We start from the raw sequence: 25080 nt of genomic DNA, 5'->3' as shown, positions 1-25080 counted from the left end.
ATAGGATATTGATGTTCTTTCAGCTCTGTTCTTATGGATCAACCCTATATCTTTTTCAACAGAAACATCAGTTTATTTATCAGCCAACCTGCAGATAAAGACAATGCATCAAATGGGATTCAATCAAACCTGAAGGTAACAAACTCAACTTAAAGCGTGAATCAAAATGAAAACACCACAATAACATAGTGCCTCATAGCCTTAAACATAGCCGCAGTATTAACGTGAAGTATCGCATCTCTGTCGTGCGTTGGAGGAAAGCTTTAGATAGGCACACTGGTGGGTTTGTCTGTATGTAACTGTTAATGCGGAAGAGACGATGCACTCAGTGCGAAGCCCTTAAAGGTACCGACAACAGGCAAGAACGTGTGTTTATATTCTGGGGGAAGTTAAAATACTGTGCAATGCAGTGACAGAGACAAGCATGATTTGCGTGACTTTAGTGGGATGATATCTTTATATTGCTGATAAATGGGACAAAAAATGTCGTATGCCTCATAACCTAGCGTGAAAACCTCAATGCTGCGTTACAATTCCGCTATGTATGCTATGCGTAGCTGCTTTTAGCAGTTCTGTAATAAAGGGGGGAATGAACGCTTCGCGCATTCCTCCCCCCCCCCCCCGAAATTTACTCATGCTTTACCTTTGGCCTGATACCTAAATATGTTCGATTACAGAGACCACCAGCTGCCAAAATTATTTGTCCTAACCCTTCCTACAGGCTCGCTTACACACACACACACACACACACACACACACGCACGCACGCGCACGCGCACACACGCACGCACGCGCACGCGCACACGCGCACGCACGCGCGCGCACACACACACGCGCGCGCACACACACACACACGCGCACACACACACACACACGCGCGCACACACACACACACACGCGCGCGCACACACACACACGCGCGCGCACACACGCGCACACACACACACACACACACACACACACACACACACACACACACACACAACACTTGAAGAAGATATCTGTTTACGGCCCTGGGTTTTATGGGCGAAAGAATTCGTGGTCGGAATTAGAGCCTGTATACTATCTCTACTCATTCTGTTCTGTGCTGCTTACGAGGCAAAATGAGTTGGCTCAAGGAAGCGGTGCTACCTTGGTGGTAGCTTTTATCACACTCTTATCCGCAGTGCATCTGTGCAGAAAGCACGCATTTGCAGCTATCCACAATGCATAACCGCAAACTCAAGTTCTCACCTTCATGTGATGGCAGCATGTGGTATGTGTACACGACTTTGTAGTCCCTGTGGATAGAAAACAATTAAGAGAAAAATTTAATAAATATGTGTGACTGTGTTTTCCGAGCTCCGCGTTGTGCAAAAGAAATGTCACCACAAGAATCGGTTGTCGGTCCCTGTGAGTACGACATAAAACGGGAGGTGGGTACAGCGATCTTTCAACAGACACGGCACACTTGGTGAAAAATCGAAGGCGTGAGTACATCGAAGGTGGCACATTTATAAGGTAGCTAAGCGTGGCGCGCACTGCACGAGTAAATGGTGTCAGCTGCACAAAACGTCCGCAGTGAAGTAAGCCTTGTATTCAGCGTGCTTTAGGACCGCAGCGGCGTTCAGAAGCCGCGATCTCCTCCGGTGGTACTTGAACCACAGCGCCGCTCCAGTGGCCGCCGCTACGCCTAACGTGGCGGCCGCAGCGATGCAGACTATGACGAGAACCGTGGTGTCGTTTAAAGGAAGCGTGGAGGTGTTCTCTGTAGATCCCAGCTCTGCGAAAAAAACAAAGCGAAGTGGTATGCATTGGGATAGTCAGAGAAGACAATTAAATATGCACCAATGGACAGCTTAAGCATGCGCTAAACGCAAATGTTAAGTCCGGCACAAAAAAAAAAGACACAAGATGTCACATGGCTCCTTGCGCATTCACCCAAGACGAGTGAGATATTAATTGAATTGTTTATTGCTCCTGCTTTTTTCTCAAATTCTACTGCGATGTAAAGTTTTAATGTAGGCTTGTTGGTACATATTTAACTTCAGAAAAACAGTGCTTCAAGAAACAAGCGGCTCTTGGTCCTGTACCTTCCTTCTTTGCCCCGTCGTGCTGTTTATCCGGAACCCCTTCTCCCCGCAATCAATCTGCAGGTAGACTACTAATAGACTACTGTAATAGACTACTGACACCAATATCGTCAAGAAGTTCCTTTGTGCTATTTTACATCTCATTTCTAAAATAGATCAGGCTGAACTTCTCATGAACTGATTTATCTCAGAAAAATACTTGGACCTGCGCCTCATACTCAGCGACATCACCTTTTAACATTCTTGTTCAGATTTCTAGAAGACATCATTTAATACAAAAACTTACAACATCACCATCTTTTGAAACAAGCAGGTGTCACGATCGTAGCGTTTCTTGATTTGTTTCCTTCCCTTTTCTTGCTTTCCTCCTCCTCCTCCTAGGGCCTCTTCAATCTCAATTTCTTTCTTTTATAAAGGGCAGCGTGGAGGTGTTTTACATGCACCAGAAAAATTCAGTTTTTTTTTTCAATAAAAGGTTCTCTTTCTTTCTCTCTTTTCTGCTTGTCGTCGGCTCTACTTTATTCAACTTCATATATCCCACATGTTCTCGGAGCACCAAATGGACATAGTGTGGTTATAGCGCCACAAGTGTAACACCAACATATACTCTTCCCAGGAAGGTAGGAATATGATGTTTATTTACTCGGTATGGTATGGAATAGAAAAACCTTATTTAGGTCCGCGGGGGCGCGAACGAGCACGTAGCAGGCCACTCTCACGTCAGGGCAGGTAGGTATAACCTGTCCGCCACGTCGTGGATCCATTGAACTGCCCATGTACAGCGGCGTCCTTAAATCCGTACTGCCTAGCCCATGATCTTACTTTGACGATGAAACGTTTTCAATCCATGTTGCAGAATCTTTTTGTTGAAGCTGATGCATGTCTTGAGGCACGTTCGTCGCCCATCACAATTCACAACTCTGCGAAATGTGCTTCCACCGGACTATATCAGATTTAGACCAACCAAGAATTATCCTCCTCTATACTCACCTAGATTCATGCTCACGGCTCTATCCGAGTTCGAGTGAGTGGACTCACGAGTAAGTTTGCTGACTTAACAGTATGACGCATCTCAACCGATAAACAATGGAGCTGCATATTTCGGCTTCGCTCATTGAAAGTCTTTACGGAGTGCTTGGGTGACGATTGTTATTGGTTATTGAAAACGCTTCAGACGCCTGGCACGATATTGACACGATCACATGCCATCGTGTCAAGTGCTACAAAGGTGCTACACCACGTTACGTGCACAAAGCCTTTAGAAATGTGGGAGTGAAAATAAACTTATCGATTGAAAAGAAGAATCTTAGGCCTAATATTGAATTATTTATTTGTTAATTTAATTATTTTTGTGAATTAATTTAGGTACCTTCGCGTTCGATGAGGGTCTGGGCGGGCACCAGTGTTCTGACGTAAGTGGCGAACGCGTTTGCTTCCATCTCCAGCTTTACCAGCACCAGGTATTCCGTTGCCGGCTTGAGACCGGTCAAGAAGAGCTGGTCCCTGCCTGTCTCGGAAGTGGTGACCCAGAATCCACGCACCGACCGATTTCCCGCTGTCGCGTCGAACAGGTCGATGCGTACTCGAGTCTTGGTCGCTTTGGCTCCGCTGTCCTCACCGCTCCAGACATGACCTTGTCGACGAGAACACGTGATGGAGAAAGAAGTGTCCGTGTAGTTCCCGACGGCGCAGTCAAGGCTGGATCCTCGCCCACCTGCAAGACATGCCGAACATCCTAAAAGATACGGATGTGCGTACGCCAGCAGCGCCTTCCCCGAAGTCCTATAAGGTGAGGGAGGGGTGCCAATGCTGCCTCGCAGCTTCACTCAGAGGGTCCATTCACGTTATGTTTTATTGCACAGGGTTATCACTAAGCTCTTTTTTGAATAATAGGGACCAATAAAACTGTGATTTTGCACTGCGAAAACTAAGAACTGTGTATAGGATCCACCACGTCTAAGTTCTATACAACATTAGTATTTGTCCACTATGTAAAGTGTAACCACAGTGTCGATAAACACATTCTCATTTTTCCGAATTACGGCTTGCATTGTTCTATGAGGTCTTGAATGCGAATCGAGGTCTTCACGTTACCTGTGTGCGATCCTGTACCTTCCACCTTTACCATCACCAAGTCGGGTACAAACGGCAGGTATTTTTTGGAATGACATCACTTCATTTTCACGTTTGCCCTATTGCGGAGGTTTGTTCGTTTCAGCCTCGACCAAACGGGGAAGAAGGGGGGCTGCGGCCAAACTTGGTTGTCCTTAATGAGGAAACCTAAGCATGTTTACCTTTAAGGAGTCATTCACAAACCCGTCAGACTCAGTGAGAGGCACTCTCATGAATAGCTCAGCAAAATGCTACGTTCATGCTGGGAAAAGAGCGCAAAAAGTGAAGCGCGAAGACACCGAAAAATTTTGAGTTACCTGCACCGATTGTTTGAGGTCACGTGATAGACAGCACGCTATTGGCTATTAGGTGACATAAACAAAGAGGAGCGTTTAATAACAGATATGCTTCCTGCGTATAGTTGAAATAAAAAAGAAATGGGTGTGGGCCAGACACGTAGCGCTTACGCAGGACAAACGCTGGTCATTACGAATAACTGACTTGATTCCCAGAGAAAGCAAGCGGGTGAGGGGGAGACAGAAAGTTAGGTGGACAGAGGAGATTAGCAAGTTTGCGCGTATAAAGCTGCAGCAGCAAGCACAGGGCCGAGTTGACTGGCGAAACACGGGAGAGGCCGTGGTTCTGCAGGCCGGTGCCATGCTCCCCATTCGGCTGACGTAACACTGCAGCTCCACTTGCGCGTGCAGAAATCACAAACGGAAAGAGGGATCGTCTTTCATCAAGCGTGTTGTCATGATGCATTGATGTTCATGGTGTACTCACGTAACTTCCTTTCGCATGCCGTCCCAACTTGTGAAGCTTTCTGCACGCTTGTTGGGGCTAAAGTGAGCAAGCGTTTTAAATCCAGTGATACACTCTTTAGATCCGCTCGTTCCTGAATTCAAAAAAAAAATTGCGGAACTCAGTTCGCGTAGCAATACTGGCGGTCATTGGACGATTACTTGGAAAAAAGTAGCTCAGGACCCCTTCTAATTTGGTCATTCTTAGGTCCACTTTCTGAGCGCTATCTTTCAACATTGTCGTACCGTGAGATCATGTAAAACGCCGAATCCTTTGTTGCAACAAGTATCGAGCGTTGGTGAACATCAAAGTAATTCTCTAAATGTCATATTTATAATTAGCTCCACGTAACGCTCAACATTCCAGGAACCTTCATTTAACACCTACAGACAGGACCCTTCATTTAACACCTAAAGACACTGGTATGCTCAAAGGATTTCATTCACTCAATGACCGCCACCACAACCACCACCACACCACTTCCACGAATATTTTTAGTTTTGCATGTGTTTGTGTATAAAGGCACACGCACACGTAAATACACAGTGAGTCAGTCAGCTTCGTCAAGCCACTTGTGCGGCTTTTAGCTCGCACCTTACTTTTTTACGAAGAAAAAGAAAGATAGTGAGGGAATGAACGAATGGATGACACTTATCTCTCCTCATTACAACCCACTGTAAGGAAATGACTTGAAGATGCCGAGGAACGTTAAACCAGAACTGAGGAAGACGAGCGGACGGCAGGTGGCACGAAGGCGACAACAAGAAATGAAGAAGAGAAGGCACGTGTGATTACGAGGCAACTGTGCGCCAATCAGCTGATGACCAGTGGTGGCCCATAGAGGTGGCGTGCCACGATTGGGCCACGTGCGACCATTACGTGGCAGTAGGCTGTGTGGCTGGGGACGAGCCGGAGCAGCGGCAGACGGGAGACAGCGGGCCGAAGCGTCGGACGCAGGCGATCCAGGTTCCCGCCAGGGAACGCGGCCGTCCACTCTGCTGCCGTCCAACCACCAGCTGGGGCGGCATTGCCAGCACGAGTACTGCATCTCGGTGCGCGACCTGGCCTGCTGTTCTCTTCCTTGCCGAGGGCATCGCGGATCTCGGCGAGGCGTCTCCACAGTCAGCCGTTCGAAACAGCGATGAACGTGGCCTGGCTAATGGTCACGGTTGCGTCGAGCATCGCGTCTCGGCGCACGCTCTTCGCTGGACGGGCTGGTCATTCCCCGCATGGAGCATCGCGTCTCCGATGCGGGTTGACTGCTCCGTAGCCGCACCCATGCCATCAATCGCCGGTGTCACCAGAGCGTCGCACATCGGCAAGGGACGAGCGAGACGTTCTGCCGGGCGAGACGCGGGTGTGTGTACGGAGGACCACGGAGCCGTGCAAGGTCCAGGGTGGCCGAGGATCCAGGTGCCAGGGGAGTTCTGGCTGAATCCAGGATCGCCGAGCGGTGCCGAGCCGTACCGAGTGACGCGCCAGACTCGGACGATGGCCGCGAGCTCATAAGCTGCAGTGTGCACCCGAGGGTACCTGGCGGTGCCCTGGCCAAGAAGAAGGAAAGTGCGGAAAAGAGAGCTTGATGGTTGAGGCCACGAAGGCAGAGGAAGCGGTGTGCTACTCGAGAGGACGAGTTCCTGGCAGCGTTCCTGAGCCGGTCGTGAGACCCGTACGTGTCGGCAAGGTCGAGCTCCAGTGTGTCTGTTCAAGGTCCAAGGCCGAGACCTGCTGAACGGCTCCTGCCTGGGTGCAGTGGCCGGGAGCAGGTTCGTGGACGAGGCCTACCGGGTGTGGTCGTCGTGAGCCGTGGCCTGATCCTGGACCTCCGGAGTTGCGACCCTGACTGGTGGGTTGACCGCGACGTACGACTCAACGGCGCTGCACACGGTAGCGTATTCGTGCGCCGTCAGCCGTTCCACCCATGCCATGAAATAAAAAGTTCATGTTAATCCTTCTCGTCCGCTATAAGCAAACATAGTGACGAACGTCCCTTAACCATCACACCCACTTTTCGGAAAAAGTATACAGCTTCGCTTCTGCATACACGCATGCAGTGGATGACACTATAGACGGAGTCGACAAGGCAGTATTGCTTGATCGGGAAAGAATTAGGGTGTTTTCACAAAATCAGTAATAGACTTCAGAATTTGACATGTCTTACGTCGTAACTGAAACCGGTGCCTGCAAGGCTCGCGCTGAGTGCCTACAGCGTTCCTGGCCCAGCAGAGCAGCGTCGCGTGGAGCAAGTGGGCATCGATCAAGACTTCGAGCTGGTTTGATTTCCACAGTTCCGGAAGTTGTTCTCCCGACTGGGCGTCCTGGGTGTCGGGGGTCACACCCTCTGTCTTCGTCACGTGGCGTCTCTTGCCGGCGTCGTCTTCGGCGATCCAAAAGAAGTGCAACCCTTCATCTGGATCTGCACTCACGTCGCAGGTCACGTTTACCTGCTCGTTAGGTCTCACCGCCAGGACCTTGTCTCGACGAGCCCCGCAACGTGGCGCATCTGTAACGAGCAAAATGGTGGGTTTCAACTAGCCGGGTTTTCGTTAAACTTCGGAGTTTGCCACGAAGATAAGATAATGCGGAAGAAACGAGGAAAGACAAAGAAAAGTGACAGCTTTGCGTTAACGTTTCCTAAAGCGAAAGCCTTAGATGCCTAACCAATCCCGAAGCTTTACCGTTGGCGTCAACAAGAACGACGCAAGAAGTCACTACAACGCTAAGACGTCCCCATATGACATCACGCTTGATCTGTGATGTTGTGATGACGTCAAAGACCACTAAAGTTTCTGCCGCCACCATGACGTTCATGATTACAAGTGACGTCAAATAAGGACGTAGGCGCATGACATCTTAGCCTGGTGAAAAGTGGGTTGATTACAGTTGCAGTGCAAATTACGTTAAGTGTAGAAAGCTTTGGGACTTGAAAGAGGGCTACGGGAGAGCTGTGACGTCATAATAATTTCGTATTGTCACGCGTGTTTCCTCTTTCGGTTCTGCTGTATTCGGTTTGTGGCACACAAAGACTGCAGCAATTCTCAGCGGAAACCGCGCCTGCAGTGTTCGAGGAACTTCAGGACTGTACTAGATCATTTTGTTAGGACGACGTGCATGACGCGAACGTTGAAAAAACTTAAACTTACGTGGTCGCTAGTGATAGCGATAGAATATTCGATGGCACATGTATTATTGCCGACGCCCATCACCGGTTGTGATTTCATCGACAGCCGTAGCACTTTGATGTGACCTTCGGTTCCCGGCCACTAGTTCCCCCAAATAAAGAGTTTCTTCTTTGCCACACAGACTATGGCACGCGGACTACGTGACAATATGGTGACATCATCACGTGGTCATAATTTTTTTTTTCACCAGTCGTGCTGATACCCACGCCACTAAACGCAGATTGTCAATTTTCAACTTTTATCGAGCGTCCAAGGCTCTCGCCTCAAAACCCGCCGACATGGAAACATTAATCCCATTCCCTGCAGCATTGAGGCGCATAGTTTTTAACGTTGGTGATGACAACATTCATTTGCAAGGATAGCGCTTGTACAGAAAGTAAGTCCCGCGCATACCAGTGCTCCTGGTATTTGAGGCAGGACACGGCGCACTCACGTCGGACTCGAAGTTCCAGTGGAATGCTCTCCACACTCTCGCCATCAGCGGTGTTGGCCGTGCAGGTGTAACGTCCGGACTGTTCGGCGGTCACTCCTCGGATAACCAGGTAGCGAGACGTGACAAAAGCATCTGACAGACCATCGCCACCAGCGACACCCTTCATCCGCGATCCCTCGTGAAGCCAGCTGACATCGATGACCTTGGAAGCCGCCAGTACCGAGCACTCCATGTAGACATCGGAACCTTCAACGATGTGGCTGGCGTTGAGGCCCATCCCGAGATGGATGGCAACCTCCGTTTTGTCTGCGACGTGGTAATGTCGGGTAATTGAATGGCGTAATATATAATGTCACTACAAAGTTTCTCGTTCAAGAAATCAATGCGGATTTTAAAGTTCGTCAATTCTCTTGCTAAACTGCACATCGGGACAGAATTTACACTTGGGCTAGTTGGGTCAGATGAGTAGCATAATTATGCTTTAAGCACACGAGGAAAGACACAAGAGAATGTGTTCCTTTGTGTCTTTCTTTATGCGCTTAAACCAGAGTTGTACCATGCACATTGGGTTATTAGTGATGCTGTAATGGGCGATCAAATATATCAATTCACTTCCAAGGCTGATAATCTGGTGAAATTAGAGAGATTTAAAAAGAAACAAGTGACTAAACAGCCATGCACGCAGTAAAAATGCAAGAATAACGCATGTAGGAGCAATGCATGCAGCAAAAATGCACCCCTCAGTGATGCACAACAAAATAATGCACACATGATCAATACACACAGATTCAATATTAGTAGCAGCGAGAACGGAAACTTGGGAAAGGAATCCGACTTATAAACAAATTGATAGGATTTATTGCAAACATGTAACCAAGCATGGCTGTTTTTTTGTCGAACATCCACGCAGAGGGTACTGCGTTCCTAATATTGAGTTCACAATTGTTTACCGTGCCTCTTCAACCATAGTTTCCTGTAAGTAAACTAGAGGGAACCCTGGCACTACTATGCGAGCTGCAACGCACGGCAGTTCAGCAAGCATGGGACTTATGAGTAGTGCACAAATTTGTCTAATCTTCCTACTTTCGGCTCGCTTTGGCTTCACGCAGATTGCAACTGCTTTGCCACGAGGCGACAATCAGCAAATGCTCAGCAGTTGTATTTCACCCTCTTAGTTCTTTTGCTCAGATCAAAAATCTAAACACAGCACTTAACAAAGCCACAAGCATGTTCGAAGGCCACATGCACGAATTTGTGAAGTACCCAATATTTCATGGTCGCTTAACGATCGCAGCGCCAGAGTCCCCTCATCTTAATTTGTGAAAACTCTATGTTCTCAACTCTAGCCCCACCGCGGGGGTTTAGTGGCTAAGGTACTCGGCTGCTGACCCGCAAATCGCGGGTTCGAATCCCGGCTGCGGCGGCTGCATTTCCCATGGAGGCGGGAATGTTGTAGGCCCGTGTGCTCAGATTTGGGTGCACGTTAAAGAATTCCCAAGTGGCCGAAACATCCGGAGCCCTCCACTACAGCGGCTTTCATATTCATATGGTGGTTTTGGGACGTTAGACCTCACATATCAATCAATCAATTAATCAATCAATCAATCAAATAATTAATCAATAATGTTCTCAACTCTATGCCATTCACTTACGCGATGTGTCCACCTTCAGGAAGCGGCTCAGCACGCCTCTGTTTTCTGGTAGGTTTCCGTTGATTGCCCGGCACTCCAAGAGTCGTCCTGACTGCGCGGACGCCGGCAGTAGGAGGATGCTGGTGGTTACGTTGCCCATGGACACGCTGCGACTGAGCTCCGGGTCTACCGCAACTCCGTCGAGGAACCACGTGACGTTTGCCGCCGGTCGGCTTCCGCTAGCTTCGCACTCGAAGCTCTTGGTGTTCGAGAACCCAGACGGCGGGCCTAAGGTTATCGCAGCCGTGGCCTCGCGGTACCTGGCTTCTCGATCGAGCAGAGAAAGACCGGGTCCGGTCGTAGTAGTGATGGTGGCAGATTTGTTTGGTAGCGGGTGTTGAGTGGCTCCAGTGAAAGATTCCACAGAGACTGGAGGGGTGTCAGTATGGTGAGCAGGCCAGCTCCAGACGGTCACAGCCGTCGGAGCCACTGGGAAAAAAAGGTGAAAGCCGAAGGTTGTTGCGGCTATTAACGTCTCTCATAAAAAAAACGATCCCTTAAATCAGTTGCAAAATTAAGCACAGAAAGCAATTGAAGGCTTATAAAAAGAATTCTAATAATTGAGGACAAGGCAGAGGGCCATCAAAATAAAAAGAATAGATATAAATTTATTGACAAGAAGAAAGCCAAGCGAATAAAAAACAGTCGCCTTAAGAAGGTCTTCGTCAAAATAAGGAAGAAAAAAAAAGGCGGCCTCTCTACATGCTTCGCTGCCAATGTCGTTGAAAGATGATTGTCTTCTGCCGGTGCATGTGCAGAATCCAGGGCCACTGCCAGGTGGCAGCACCATATTGTCGGCAGAGGGCTTTCTCGTGCCTAGCGTCACATTTTCAGCATAGCCTAAATATATTAGTCTTTAGAGTTAGACGAAGAAGTGTGTTTTGAATAGGAGCTGCTTCTGCTAACTCCGGCGTATTTCAGTTGTAATTTAAGTCTGTTGATCAGTTTCCGCTGCTCCCTTGGAGGGGATGGAAGAAGACCACCCCGGGCGCCTGCCGGCACCAGCGGCGTCAGCGGCGACCACCTCCAGGAAGCGGATGGGACAAGCGAGCGACAGCGACAGTGAAGATACTCATGCTTACTATCTCAGCAGTGAGGACTTCTCAGATGACGGTTTCCAACCTGTGCTGAGCCGCAAGGCAAAGAGAAGGAACATGAGGACATCCTCATCCTCAACTATTCAAACTGTATGTGAAGCGCCAAAATCGAACACTTATACCATCCTGTTCCTGCCTGCACTTCCTACCGTCAGCATGAAACGCCTTAACAGACCGTCTGTGTCGAGGTCTCTGGAAACGCTCGTGCCAAATGAGATCACGGATATAAGAGTGAACGCCAGAATGAATATACTGGCTGTGGACGTTTTGCACGCAAGTGCGTTGGGCGTTCTGCGCAGTGTAACTGACTTGGACGGCAACCAGGTGCGCTCTCATGTTCCCTTGGGATGTGATGTAGTAACCGGCGTGATCTACGACAGTGATGTCACTATTTCCGATAAGGACTTACAACTTCTTGTCAAGTCAACAACTGATACTCCAATTGTTGATGTCACCCGGCTAGGCAAGTCTCGCTGTGTGAAGATTGCGTTTAAGAGCACATCACTCCCCTCTCATGTGAAGGTGGGGTACTTCAGACATGCTGTGCGGCCTTTCATTCCAAAGCCTCTCCAGTGCCGTAAATTCATGAAACTTGGACTTGTGAGCAGCGTCTGCGAGAATTCGGTGGTATGCCACCGCTGCGCCGAGCACCATGAAGCATTTAAGTGCGTCGCAACTGTCAAGAAATGCTCTAATTGCAATGGATCCCATGAAGCCACATCGAAGGACTGCCCGCGGATTCAGAAGGAAATTGCCATCTTGAAGGAGATGGTGCGCGATCACTCATCTCATCGAGAAGCCGCAGCTAAAGTCAGAAGGCGTCGTTCACGTCGACGTCGGTCTTCGAGGACGCCCGCTACCTCCTCGACACGTTTGCGTGATCCCTCATCAGTACCACCTCCTTTGCCTCCCAGACCACATGCCGTGGGAAAGGCTGTAAAGGACAAAGCCAGTGAGCATACCCTAACTGTGACAGAGTGGCCTGCACTTCAAAGGGAAGCAGCATCAAGCGAACCGAAGGAGCTTCATGACGGCCAGTCCGCGCTCCCGGTTCGAGATCTTTCCAACCAAGACAGGCAAGTGACTGCAATCGTCCCGGTTCGAGATCTTTCCAACCAAGACAGGCAAGTGGCTGCAATCGTGCAATCATTAATTGCCACGATTCGCACGCTACTGAGCAGCATACAATCTCTGTCTGCTAAGAGTGCACTGCAAATACTGGATGCACTGAATCCAGTTCTTGCTAACTTCGTATAAGCACAATGGCTCAACAAAATCTCCACTTCCGCACTGAAGTTAAAAGTGCGTCGATTTTTCAGTGGAATGCCAGAGGCATGAAGTCCCGTATCTCGGACTTGCGCCAATTTGTTCAGGCCAATCAATTCCCTATACTTGTCATATGTGAACCAAACGTGTCAACGCCTTATAGATTGTCCGGTTATGAAGCTTTTTGTTCAGCCGCTTGCGAAGAACGAAGCAAAGTAATTGTTTACATTCGCACAGACTTGACTTATCTTTCGCACCCAATAAGTTCAAATGACGACAATCAGTACGTGTGTCTTCGTGTGAAGAAGAATGCAGTTTCGTTCACGCTTATTGGTGGATATATATCTCCGTCATCGCGATTTGACTGCGACAGATTAAAAGACATCCTAATGAGAACCGATGGGCCTTGGATCATCACCGGGGACTTCAACGCCCATCACACGCTTTGGGGGAGCACTAGGATGAATGCCAGGGGCCGGAACATTGTTACATTCGCTTCCGATTACGACCTTTCCATCATGAACGATGGTACCCCCACATATCTGCGGGGTCTCACGTATGGCAGTTGCCTTGACCTGACATTGGTGTCACGGTGCTTCTCTCACAAAGTTAAGTGGTTTTGCGATATTGAGACTCATGGGAGTGATCACATACCCACCTACGTGACGATCGATGGTATCATAAAAAATTTCTCTTCCGGTGTTGCAATTGGCACTGACTGGTCGATGTTTGCATCGCGTGTTGAGAACGCTTGCCAAGAAGGCCTCGCCTGCAGCCTGGAAAATACCATAGTGGAAGCTATGCAAGCGTCCAAATGTAAATTACCATTTTCGTCTAAAGTAACACAGTTTGACATCGAACTGGAAAAATTACGAGCTATACGAAGGCGTGCAGAACGACGTTACAGACGCACAAGATCAATTTACGATCTGAGGGAAGCAAGGCTGCTCCAGAAAAAGATTCAACGACACATTTACAAACTGGAGAGCGAACGCTGGAAAGCATTCTGCGAATCTCTAGACCCTCATAAACTGCTGTCATATATCTGGAGAACATTTCGTGGTCTTCGCTCCTCTCCACAACAACGGCACCCTTTTAAAGCTTTGGCACTCCATCAGGGAAAAACAGAACTCGAGGTGGCTGAAGAATTTTGCACGAGAGTTGCCGGGAATATTGTGAACGAGAGCATCGACGCCGTGATCGTTCCTGAGACGCGATTACCAGAAATGGACATTTCGTTCACCATGGAAGAACTGGAAGGTGCGTTAGTCGCTTCTAAGCGCATGTCATCGCCAGGTCCTGATGGTATTACTTATAGTGCGTTGGGACACCTTGGACAAAAAGCTAGAAAAGAACTTTTAACATGCTTCAACAACTCCTGGCTTAGCGGCAGTGTTCCCCGAGAATGGAAAATTAGTCGATTAATACCAGTTTTGAAATCGGGAATATCACCATTGGACTTGACAGCGTATCGCCCTATTGCCCTCGCAAGCTGCCTCGGAAAAGTGATGGAAAGAATGGTTCTATTTCGTCTCGAGTGGTACTTGGAACGATACACCAAATACCCTTCTTGCATGGCAGGCTTTCGTCGGGGCTGCTCCTCCATTGACTGTGTCCTTGATTTATCGACATTTGTTCAACAAGAAAAAAGTCGCAAGCGCACATCAGTGGCACTCTTTCTTGACGTGAAGGGTGCATATGATAATGTAGCTCACGATGCCATCCTCACTTCTCTCGCAGCAATGGGCATTGGTGTACAAATGTTTCAATGAACAAAAGATTATATAACTGGCAGAGGTTTCTTTGTACAAACATATGAGGGTAAAACTGCCCAACATTACACCTACTGCGGAGTACCTCAGGGAGGTGTTTTAAGCCCCACATTGTTCAATGTGGCCCTCATTGGTCTTGTGAAGGTTCTGCCAAAGTCGGTGTGTCTATCCATATACGCCGATGATATTTGCCTCTGGAGTGCTGCAGTTACTCGCCCTCAGGTGCGTGCACGAATACAGCGGGCAGCAACCCTCACAACAGCCTACCTTCAGAAACAAGGCCTAAATATATCAACTGTGAAGTGCGCGTTGATGGCGTTTACACGCAAACCAATGACGCCATACCCTGTTTACATCAATGGGCAGAGTGTCAAATATGCACGGATGCATCGTTTCCTGGGCATAATAATCGACAGAAGTCTTTCGTGGAGCCCACATTGTGCGTACGTGAAGAAGAGACTGCTATCTATTGTGCATATCATGAAATTCTTGTGCGGTAAAGCATGGGGAACTTCTGTGGCCTCCATGCTACAGCTGTACAGGGCCCTATTTCTGGGTCTATTGCGCTACAGCTTGCCGGTACTGACTAACACTTGCAAATCGAATACTCATTCATTGGAGAGTTTGCAGGGCCAGGCACTGCGTATCTGCCTAGGACTGCCCCGATGGGCTTCTACTTATGCCACAATCATGCTTGCCATAGACCATCCGGTCAGGACATATATAGCTGTGGATTGCCTCAGAGCGCACATTCGACATGCTAGCCGTGTCCCCGACCACCACTTGGCCCTTCTACCTTCCGGAAGACCACGTGCTACGTTTTCAGACGTCATAGCCAAGCACCTAAACAGCATTCCATCAGGATATATGCCAGCTGCGAGAACGGCATGCCCTTTGTGGTGCCTCGACCAGCCGCAAGTACGTCTAGAAATTCCGGGAATCAAAAAGAAAAGCAGTCACTCCAGAGTAGCATTGAAGCAAGCAACACTGCTATTATTACATGAGTTGTACTTAGACCGAACGCAGATTTACACTGATGGGTCCGTCTCATCCAGCAGCTCGTCAGGTGCCGCTGTAATTCCGGCTGCAGAAATGACAATCAAGTTTAAGTTGTCGCATATGACTACATCTACGGCATCAGAGCTTGCTGCTATAAGGGCTGCTTTACAATATCTCGTTCAAGAACGTCGAGGAAAATGGGTCATATTCTGTGATTCGAAAGCAGCGCTTCAGAGTTTGCAGTCTGCCATGCGTAGTAGGAGCCATGACCAACTGGTACAAGAAATAAGACATTGCCATCATGAAGCTCTAGCACGAGGGCATGATATTATATATCAATGGCTGCCTTGACATATTGGTATTACCGGAAATGAACTAGCCGATGATGCAGCCCGCTCAGCCCATGAAGAAACCCATGTAGTCCCGATTCCTCTATCAAGGAATGATGCAGCAAGACAACTTTACCTGCTGGCTCGAGATCTCACACGCACGTTCTGGTCGTCTACCAGCTTCCAAAGGTGTCAATTTTATGAACTGGACCCTTCGCTCAAGCTAAAGCTACCATCACAACTTTCCCGCTCTGATCCGACACTGTTATGCCGCCTTTGGTTGGGTGTTGCATTCACAAAGGTGTACTCCTTTCGCATTGGTATGGCAGACACTCCTACATGCGATTACTGCGGAGATGAAGAAACCATCGAACACGTCCTCTGCAGCTGCGCTTGCTACGACACACAGCGATGCCAGCTCCGGATGGTTTTGAATTGACTTGACCCCGGACCATTTTGTGTGCAGAAGATACTAGGACCTTGGGCATCTGCCTCAGTTGCGCAGAAAGCAACTAAAGCACTGCTTCTTTACCTTAAGTCAACAAACCTGAGCGACCGCCTGTGAACTGTGTGTGCTCCCCGAGTGTGCTCGTGATTGTGTGTACCTTCTCATCTTTGTGCAACCTCTTTTCTCCCCTTTATCCCTTCCCCAGTACAGGGTAGCAAACCGGATGTGCGTCTGGTTAACCTCCCTGCCTTTCCTTGTATCTTTATCTCTCTCTCTCTTTAGAGTTATGTATCTATGTACTTTGTAGTAAATGAACACAACATCAAGTACTTGCATAATACTGTGTGTTTCAAATATACGTAATATTTGGTTTTTGTTCATTATATTGCTACGTGCCAGTGCATGGAGTTGAAGAAGACACAGCAGATAGACTGGCGCGAGCTAATCTGTGTGGCTGGCGCTGCTCGCCTAACCGGCTGTAATTACATCGGTGACTACCCGTCTGAGTGAGTTTCCTTCTCGTAACAATATTTATAAATATGAACGCAGCCACCAGCTCAAGATGGCTGGGTGTTTAGCAAGTGCCTGAACTTTGGCCAGGTGGCTGAATCGTGGGACGGACAGGCATAAAGACAGACGAATCTGCGTTCCAGTATCCCAAAAAATACTATCGTCTTTAAAAATTTGAGAGCCGCCGGGTATGTGACAGCACAGCCGTTTTGTAGAAGCGTGCGGGCATTCCGGGCCACGCGCTTCCCTAGTGCGATTAGTGCAGTACGAAGTGGGTACAATGGCTGGTCAATAAATGTAGCAGATCAGATTCCACGTGATGACAAGCGTGCTATGGCAGGGAGAACGTTGTGTGTCCAGAAGAGATAAAGAAAATTGCGGGGGTAACGTCGCCTTAGCGAGCACGGGTTTGGGTTAATTGGTGACATACTTGAAATACGTTTTCGTTGCAGTCAATGTAATCAGGCTGATGATGACAATGCATTGAAGCGTTTTAACTGTCACTATCTGTATAATCATATTGATTTTTGTTGTACTGCATAACGAAGAAATCCTCCTAATATTCAAAGTTTACCGTATAGGGAAAAAAAAACACAATCGTCAAATATCGCATTGAGTCTACAAATCGTTTCTCTAGAGGTGCTGATAAAAATTACGCAAAACTAGAAAGAAGACTTAGTGTGAAGTGCTGAAAAAGTCGCCAAACAAAAAATATAGCTGTAGGAAACGCTTCGACAAGGCCTGTTGTCGTAGGTATGGTGTCATGAGGACTGACTCTTGACTCAAAATATGTAGAGAGAAATTGAACGGCACTTCTCGATGTCTTTCCATTAATAATAACTAACTGTTGCGTTACTGGCGCTGCGTAAATAGCGGTAAATACATAAGAGCCGCCCTTTTTGAAGAAAAAAAAAAGAATTACAAGCAGGTGCACTGCTCTACCACTGGAGAATTGTTCGTTTAATATTTACCAAGCACGAAGCTGTACGGAAGAGCATCATTTATTGATCTGTCGTAGATGTGGGCTTCATGCGTCGTCTAGAAAGGCTCTGTCACTTCTGACAATGCGGTGTGGTGGTCTGCTTTAGGTTCTTCATGCATTATTTGGATTCGCCGACAGCGCAGATAAATGGCGTCCATACAGCATGCTGCAGCTTTCGTGTGGTGTCAAGTATCGTGTACCAATAAACCACCGAAATCGGAACGTAGTCGGAGAAGCGAGGGACACCTGCGAATATGCGAACATTGGCATAGCTTGCAATATTAGGAGTGAATCACAGTTTTCCGGAACACTCACTAAAAAGGGCTCCTTCACTGTCATGAGTGAGCATGCATACACTTCAAGTATAAAAAAAAATCACAGCATCACCACGGAGTGAATGATGAGTGGAGCGAAGCCTTCACTCATTCGTCCGTCCTTGCGTCCGGATGGATGGGCAGACGGATGTATGAACGGCTGCATAGATGGATGGAAACACAGACGCGCGCATGCACGAACGTACAGAAGCACGGACGGACGCATGGACGCACGGATGGGCAGACGGAAGCACGCACGGATGAATAGACGGACAGAAACACGGACCTACGGACGGACGCATGCAGGCATGGACGGACGAATGGACAGAAGCGTAAATGGACAGACAAACAGATGGACCGATGGATGCACGGACGCTTCGCTCCACTCATCATCATTAACTCCGGGGATATGCAGTAAAAACCACTAACGCCATTCAGTTGAATTTTTCCCAAGGACATCTACACATTGATTGATTTGTGGGGTTTAACGTCCCAAAACCACCATATGATTATGAGAGACGCCGTAGTGGAGGGCTCCGGAAATTTCGACCACCTGGGGTTCTTTAATGTGCGCCCAAATCTGAGCACATGGGCCTACAGCATTTCCACCTCCATCAAAAATGCAGCCGCCGCAGCCGGGAATCGAACACGCGACCTGCGGGTCAGCAGCCGAGTACCTTAGCCACTAGACCACCGCGGTGGGGCAAGGACATATACACATAACGACATCTATTGAGCAGGTCATAAACTAGAGGTGGCGGCATACTACTACTACTACTACTACTACTACTACTACTACTACCACTACTACTACTACTACTACCACCACCACTACTACTACTACTACTACTACTACTACTACCACCACTACTACTACTACTACCACCACTACTACTACTACTACCACTACTACTACTACTACTACTACTACTACCACTACTACCACTACTACTACTACTACTACCAACACTACTACCACTACTACCACTACCACCACTACTACTACTACTACTACTACTACTACTACTACTACCACTACCTCTACTACTACTGCTACTACTACCACTAGCACCACTACTACTACCACTACTACTACTACTACCACTACCACTACCACCACTACTACTACCACTACTACTACTACTACTACTACTACCACTACCACTACCACCACTACTACTACCACTACTACTACTACTACTACCACTACTACTACTACTACCACTACTACTATCACTACTACTACTACTACCACTACTACTACTACCACTACTACTACTACTACTACTGTGAAGGGAACCACCCACGGCATAATAATATAACAAAAGAGAGTACGTGTTGTCCTTTTAAATGGGTCCTCACTTGCCACGTACATGACTGCCTATAAACTATCATAACATTCTTCGTTTCAGTGAGACGAATGTGTCGAGAGTATAGTGATCTCCAAAGAATGTTTAATGTTCTATCTATGGAGAGATGTATACGTTCAAAGTCAGGACTTGCCACAACCAGTAAGTGGACTCTTTATTTCGTCTTACTGTGGTTTCAAGGCGAGCCAGAGTTAAGCAGGGCGTCACTGCGGCGCAAAAACTTCCAGAACAAAGAACGTTTTTTTTTTCTTGCCTTGAAGGGACCTAGTGTGTTCAGAATGTAAGTTAAATGCCACGCGTATTGGCCAATCCATGAGCGAATCCTCTGGTGAAGTAACGTTGGAGGGCAACAGTAGTTACATGTGGGAGGTTTACCCTACTTCTACCTCGGAGTGCCATGTCTGCATTGACTCAGGATCATAGGCGTTCGCGAGAAGGGTATCAGACTGAGTTACCCAATCAGTGTTTAGAAAAGGCTCTAAAAGGCCGCTCTTGTAGCTTTCGCTGTGACTGTGCTGCGCCTTCCACGCAGGCCTGGCGTTTCTCTTGTTCTTTTTGCTAAAAGCATCTCCGGTTTCTTCCTTGTCATTGTTTTATCTTCCTCAGCTCTCTAATGGTTGATATGGGCAGATATGGTGCATAAAAGAGCCTTTCGAAGTGCAAATGAACTCGGTTGTAAGTCGGTGCTTATCTGTGCTCCATATGTCGTCTTGTCTTCGTCTAAGGCGCACTGAATTTATCGGAGTATGTACCAATTCACCCAAATTAAGGTGTTGTCGACTTTACACCTTCACTCAAGCGGACCTTTCACGTCATTTCAACGCACAGGGTTTTAAATGTGTACGTTTTTTTTTCTCATGAAAATGGCTACCGAGAAAGTCTCTTGCTGCATTCAAAGAACTGTTGATTGTACCTTAAAGGGCCAGTCAATAGGTTCAGACTTTGTCTTTTACACCCCCCCGTCCCCCCCAAAAAAGCACGGAGATTTGTAATGTGGACTGCTGCGATCATGTTTTCCGAATATTCAAGCACTGCGCACCGCGCTGAGCCTCCATTTACAAAAACAATTCCCGCGCTCCTCTCATATGCCTTACCAATCTTCCTTTCACGCGCGGTAACGCGAAATCACTGATCAGCGACTTGACCTGGCATGCAGCTCGTCGATTGGCCTGAACCAGACGCCGCGACAGGCTGCACCTTCTCCTCCCTGTGAAAGAGAAGGGTGGCGAAGCGGCGCGAAAATTTGAAAACAGCTTAAACCGATGTTCTAACCCCTGTAACTTCCTTGATATAGCACGTATTCGCAAAACTCTTACACCAGCATGTTCACAAAACAGAAGTGCACAAGTTTCTCTTGACAGGAACAGTTGACATGCCGCTGCTAGAAGAATATCAATGTTTCATCTTTTTTTCTTAATTGCATAGTAGAACTTGTTTTCGTTTGAGCTCGATCAAGGGGGGAAGGGGGAGTTTGCAATGACACTTAACCCCCCCTCCCCCCACATGCACGTTTTCATAGAACTCTTCGCATGCCCATCGGTAGATTGCATGCTGAAGTCCCTCTTCTTATGTCAGTTGCCAATAATCTTTTCAAGTGGGGAGGGGAATGCTGGTACCTATGATAGGCGCAACTATTTGGAAGAAGCACCTGTTTTACAGTAAACAGTTTCGGTAAAATCGCAGTACGCAAACTATGTGCTACTGAAACAGGGTTTTAATGATGACACTATATTGTAAGCTTTCAGATGAATCTTCCTAAGAGTAAACTATTTTGATCCCAACGAATCTGAGGAAGTATGCCTGGCCCTCCCCCTACCATTTCGACCGGGTTCATAATGGAAATGCATGCATCTAGTATATTTGTGGTTGCTAAGCCAGTGACGTAAAGCACTACAAGCAAAATGCAACGTCAGAAATGACGAAGCTGTGCTCGTCGGCCTCGTCTGGGGCGTGATTCTCACGTTCAAGATTGTTCTGGCCGCGCAGTTTCGAAGCGACGTCTTCCTTTGCTTGTTTTCGCTTTTTTACTGTAGGAGCGTGACTTATTGTCCCTGCGCCGATAGCTGTACCTTGTTATTCAGACAGACACCGATGCCGGGCTTGATGCGATCACGCAAGCTTTCGAAGAACGTGCCAAGCACGAAGGTTTGTCGACAAAGATCAACCAAACCCGATGCTGTATTTTGGTTGGTCCAGCGCGAGTCGAGTGAGGACTTGTATAGGACACTGGCAAAAACGTCTGTAAGAGCGCTTATACTGGCTATGATGTGAGCTCTGATGTAAGCTCTGAATTAGCTCTGATATGATGCGGTGTGAGCAGGGCTGTAGCCAGCCGGGTGCATTACAGCCACTCTCTCTCTCCTCCACCTTTCGCGAAATTCCGAAGAGGGGTCTTCCTCCGAAAATAAATATTTAAAATAGTTGTTTTTCTATAACAGCCAAAGCCTTCAGCAGAAACCCCAGCCCACAGAAAAATTCCAAGCTACGGGGCTGAATGTGAGGAATCTGCACTCTGTGGTTCATTGCATTTATGCAATTAGATGTTTTCAAGCTCATGTTATATATAATTTTGGTTTATAATTTTAAAAAAATCAAAAGAACGTTTGAAAAGCATGCTTGCATTATTTAGGAATATTAAACTCTGTACAAATGTACGAAACTCGGTGCAAATATGATACCACCGTTATGGAAACTCTATCACTCCATCTGTAAGCTCTTTACAAAGAGAGCTTCAACAAAGGAAAAAAAAACATAAGTTCTCGTGCTTAGGAAAGGATTCGCAAAACTCCACCAGCCATAAGGAATATTGTGAGTGGCGTAAAAAATGCCATTATGGGAGGCTTCAGACGTCTTACTTGACATTTTTCTCGCACAAAATCGTGGTGTGATCTTTTCGTGCTTAGAAGTGTGGCAGCTTGGGCTAGTTGGTATGGCATGACGATAGTTATAGCGCGAGAACAAAACGAGGACACAGAGAGTCGTGTTCTTAGTGTCCTTCTTGTCTCTGTGTCACCGTTTTGTCCTCGCGCTATAACTATCGTCTTTTCGTGTTGTCGAGTTATTATGGTGACTTCGACAGTGGAGCTTTCTTAATTTGGTTTTTTATACCGTGTTTATTATCAAAGACAAAAATATTTCCGTGCGACGCTTGTAAATGAGCGCACTACTGTTGAATTTTTGGTGAAAGGAGCATCTTGCTTTAGGTGGAGGCGAAGATGCAGACCATTGCCACAAACGCGGAGAAGTTATCTGGAAGATAAACTTTTGAATTGCGGCCCTATACGCGCACTACTCACTGTATAAGTCGAGCAGCACTGTGGTCGCCCCCGGCAGTGAGACGTTGCTTGTCGCCTGGCAAGTTACGTTAGAGTGCAGATCACGGCGAGTGAACGGACCCAGAGTGACGAGGTTTTTCCAGCCACCGTCAGAGGTCGCCACTGTTCCACGTGACGACCTCATTTGCGTGCCGTTGTGGTACCACGTGAGAACAACGTCGTGGTCACCTGAAAAAAAGAAAGACACGTGACTTCGTGATCACGCTTCGTTAATGTCCAAGCATTCAGCCATATTCGTATTTTTACAACGAAAAGGACGGCGTGTCTTGAACACACCTTTATACTCTAAAATCGCGACAACGGCTACGGCGTAATGGCTAAAACTGCAACGCACTTCTCACAATTTTTTAATGGCGTGGACACTAGTCAGTGGGTTCGCGAACGTTGTCATTTTTATTACCATTTATCGTTGTAAACATCTTGACCAGCGTCGAAAACGTCCAATACCCTCTTTATGGCTGCGGACATAGAGTTGTTAATCCAGACAATGCTTTCGGAACCAATGACCCTCAAACGTACTTCTTTTATGGAATAGAGTGCAGAGAAGTTGACTGCTGTTCTTTCGGGGACTTTTTAAGTGCAGCAAAGCACACATGATACGATGGATCACGATAGTGTTAGTCTCGTTTATGTGGTTAATGGGACTAACGAACCATTGTACATTTGCATAAATGCTTCTTGGCTGAGTTGATGTTTTATGAACGTACTGTAATAACACAAAGTTTCTAACAGAAAGGAGGCTGAAGGAGGAGATGAAAGAAGAGAGGCGCTGTATTACCAAGTGTAGCACACCTCTGTGGTACCTGCCTTTCTTTATTTCCCTTTTCGGTTTCCTCTGTTTTACAAACTGCGTGATACTGCCGTATGATCAGCATTGCACAGCAGGCACTGACATACGGATTCTATATTGTGCCGTTCAATAATCCAAACATGACAGTTTGTAGTATAAAATTAGCATTCCTAAAGAATACATACACGTCTCTATTTCGCAGGTAAGCCGCGCTGTGTCACCCTCGGCGTAAGGGCCTGCTGTTTCCTTCAATGTGGCACCCCTGATGTCCTTGATGGATGGAGGGCATGCCTGCGCTGTTGAGAAAAAAAAATAGGGTGCGACTTTTATGGTAGGTCGGCCCCACTTATATTACAAAGATTTCTTGGGCCGCAGTTTCAAAAGGCACTCCTGAAAAGGGGTCAATATCTTGGCTAAATATCTCTTTGTGAACAGTGAACTAGAAGAGTGTCATCAGCAGCCACGTGTACTTTTTTTTTCGAAGTGGAGTATTGTTTCATGAAATGCGGGTAAAACTTTGACATCATTTTGTGCGTGCGAGCATTTCATTGAAAAGAGAAGTCCTGAAAGCGAGCTCTTCGCTGCCATGGCACCCTTTCTGTGGCGTAAGTTTGCTGTAGTGCTTTATTTAATTCAGTTTTTTTGTGGATAAACTTATGAACATGCAGCAGTGCAGGTGACATGAACAGCGACCTCTCCATAGCAAGCCAGCTGGAAGGAAATGAAACTAAAACATGCTAAATCAGTGTCGATGACTTTATTCTGTCGTGTAGAACCCATAGCCGCCACATTTCTGCACCGTGGAATGCGTCTGAAAATAGGTGACGCGCACGTGAACCTAGAGGCCACCATGGTTTCACCGCCAAGCAGGCTCTAAATGGCGGAAGGCAATATTTCAGGATCGTTAGTAGAACGTAACATTCGACCATTCTCATTATAGAAAGTTTAGCAATTAGGAAGCGCTGTTGTTATTCCAGAACAGATTAACTACATAGCTCGCTAACGATATCTTTATCTTGAGCGTTAACATAGTTCGTACTTGCAAGGAGCTTGATTTTGGACATAACTTTTCCATCCATTTGGTGGCAGAAGTAAGACATTCCGCTTAAAATTAAAAAAAAATCAGAAAAGAACGTCCTACTGGCCTCAACGAGTGATTAGATTTCGGTGGAAAGAGAAAAAAAGCATGAATTCTGGTGACAGCTGACAGCATACTGTTCGCGATATTAATAGAATTTACATTTTTAAGTTGCGTTCGAAAGTAACCCAAACCGGCATGTCGCTACCCTAGCGCTAGAGCCATGAACCACAACTATGAAGCCCTAATAACTTTGCCGTGAATATTAAAGCGCACCGGAATAATGATTTATGTTTCGAATATGTACGTTGTTCATTTTCGTTTGTTCGTGTGTGACTTACAAAGTAAAACAAGTACAGCACGAAAATGGGCGCTGCTTTCGTGGCCTCTGCAGGAAAATGGGCGCAGTTGGTGCAGTTCCGAATGCGCGGGGCGTTTTCAGAGTAGATCGATTCCTTTCTGGTCGGGTGCGTTGGAAGAAGCGTGCACGCAAGCTTGT

The 25080-nt window shown here is 47.2% G+C and overlaps 1 protein-coding gene across 3 annotated transcripts in view; it reads right to left on the bottom strand.

Moving 5' to 3' along the window:
* Positions 1-932: 932 nt before the first annotated feature.
* Positions 933-25080, bottom strand: part of LOC119184101 (hemicentin-2-like) — a 183483-nt gene continuing 159335 nt past the window's right edge. Inside the window, exons 2-8 of one of the 3 annotated variants that reach the window (XM_075873374.1) lie at positions 23689-23799; positions 22675-22881; positions 10253-10720; positions 8601-8906; positions 7147-7488; positions 3442-3786; positions 933-1762 (exon numbers count right to left, since the gene is read on the bottom strand). In XM_075873374.1, coding sequence (XP_075729489.1) covers positions 1539-1762; positions 3442-3786; positions 7147-7488; positions 8601-8906; positions 10253-10720; positions 22675-22881; positions 23689-23799 — 2003 coding nt within the window. In that variant the 3' untranslated portion in view covers positions 933-1538. The remainder of the gene's footprint in view (positions 1763-3441; positions 3787-7146; positions 7489-8600; positions 8907-10252; positions 10721-22674; positions 22882-23688; positions 23800-25080) is intronic. The other 2 variants (XM_075873372.1, XM_075873373.1) reach the window with 2 other exon arrangements.

Source organism: Rhipicephalus microplus, chromosome 9 (genome assembly GCF_043290135.1).
Source record: "Rhipicephalus microplus isolate Deutch F79 chromosome 9, USDA_Rmic, whole genome shotgun sequence".
Classification (NCBI taxonomy): domain Eukaryota; kingdom Metazoa; phylum Arthropoda; class Arachnida; order Ixodida; family Ixodidae; genus Rhipicephalus; species Rhipicephalus microplus.
This window is presented reverse-complemented; position numbering and strand designations above follow the sequence as displayed.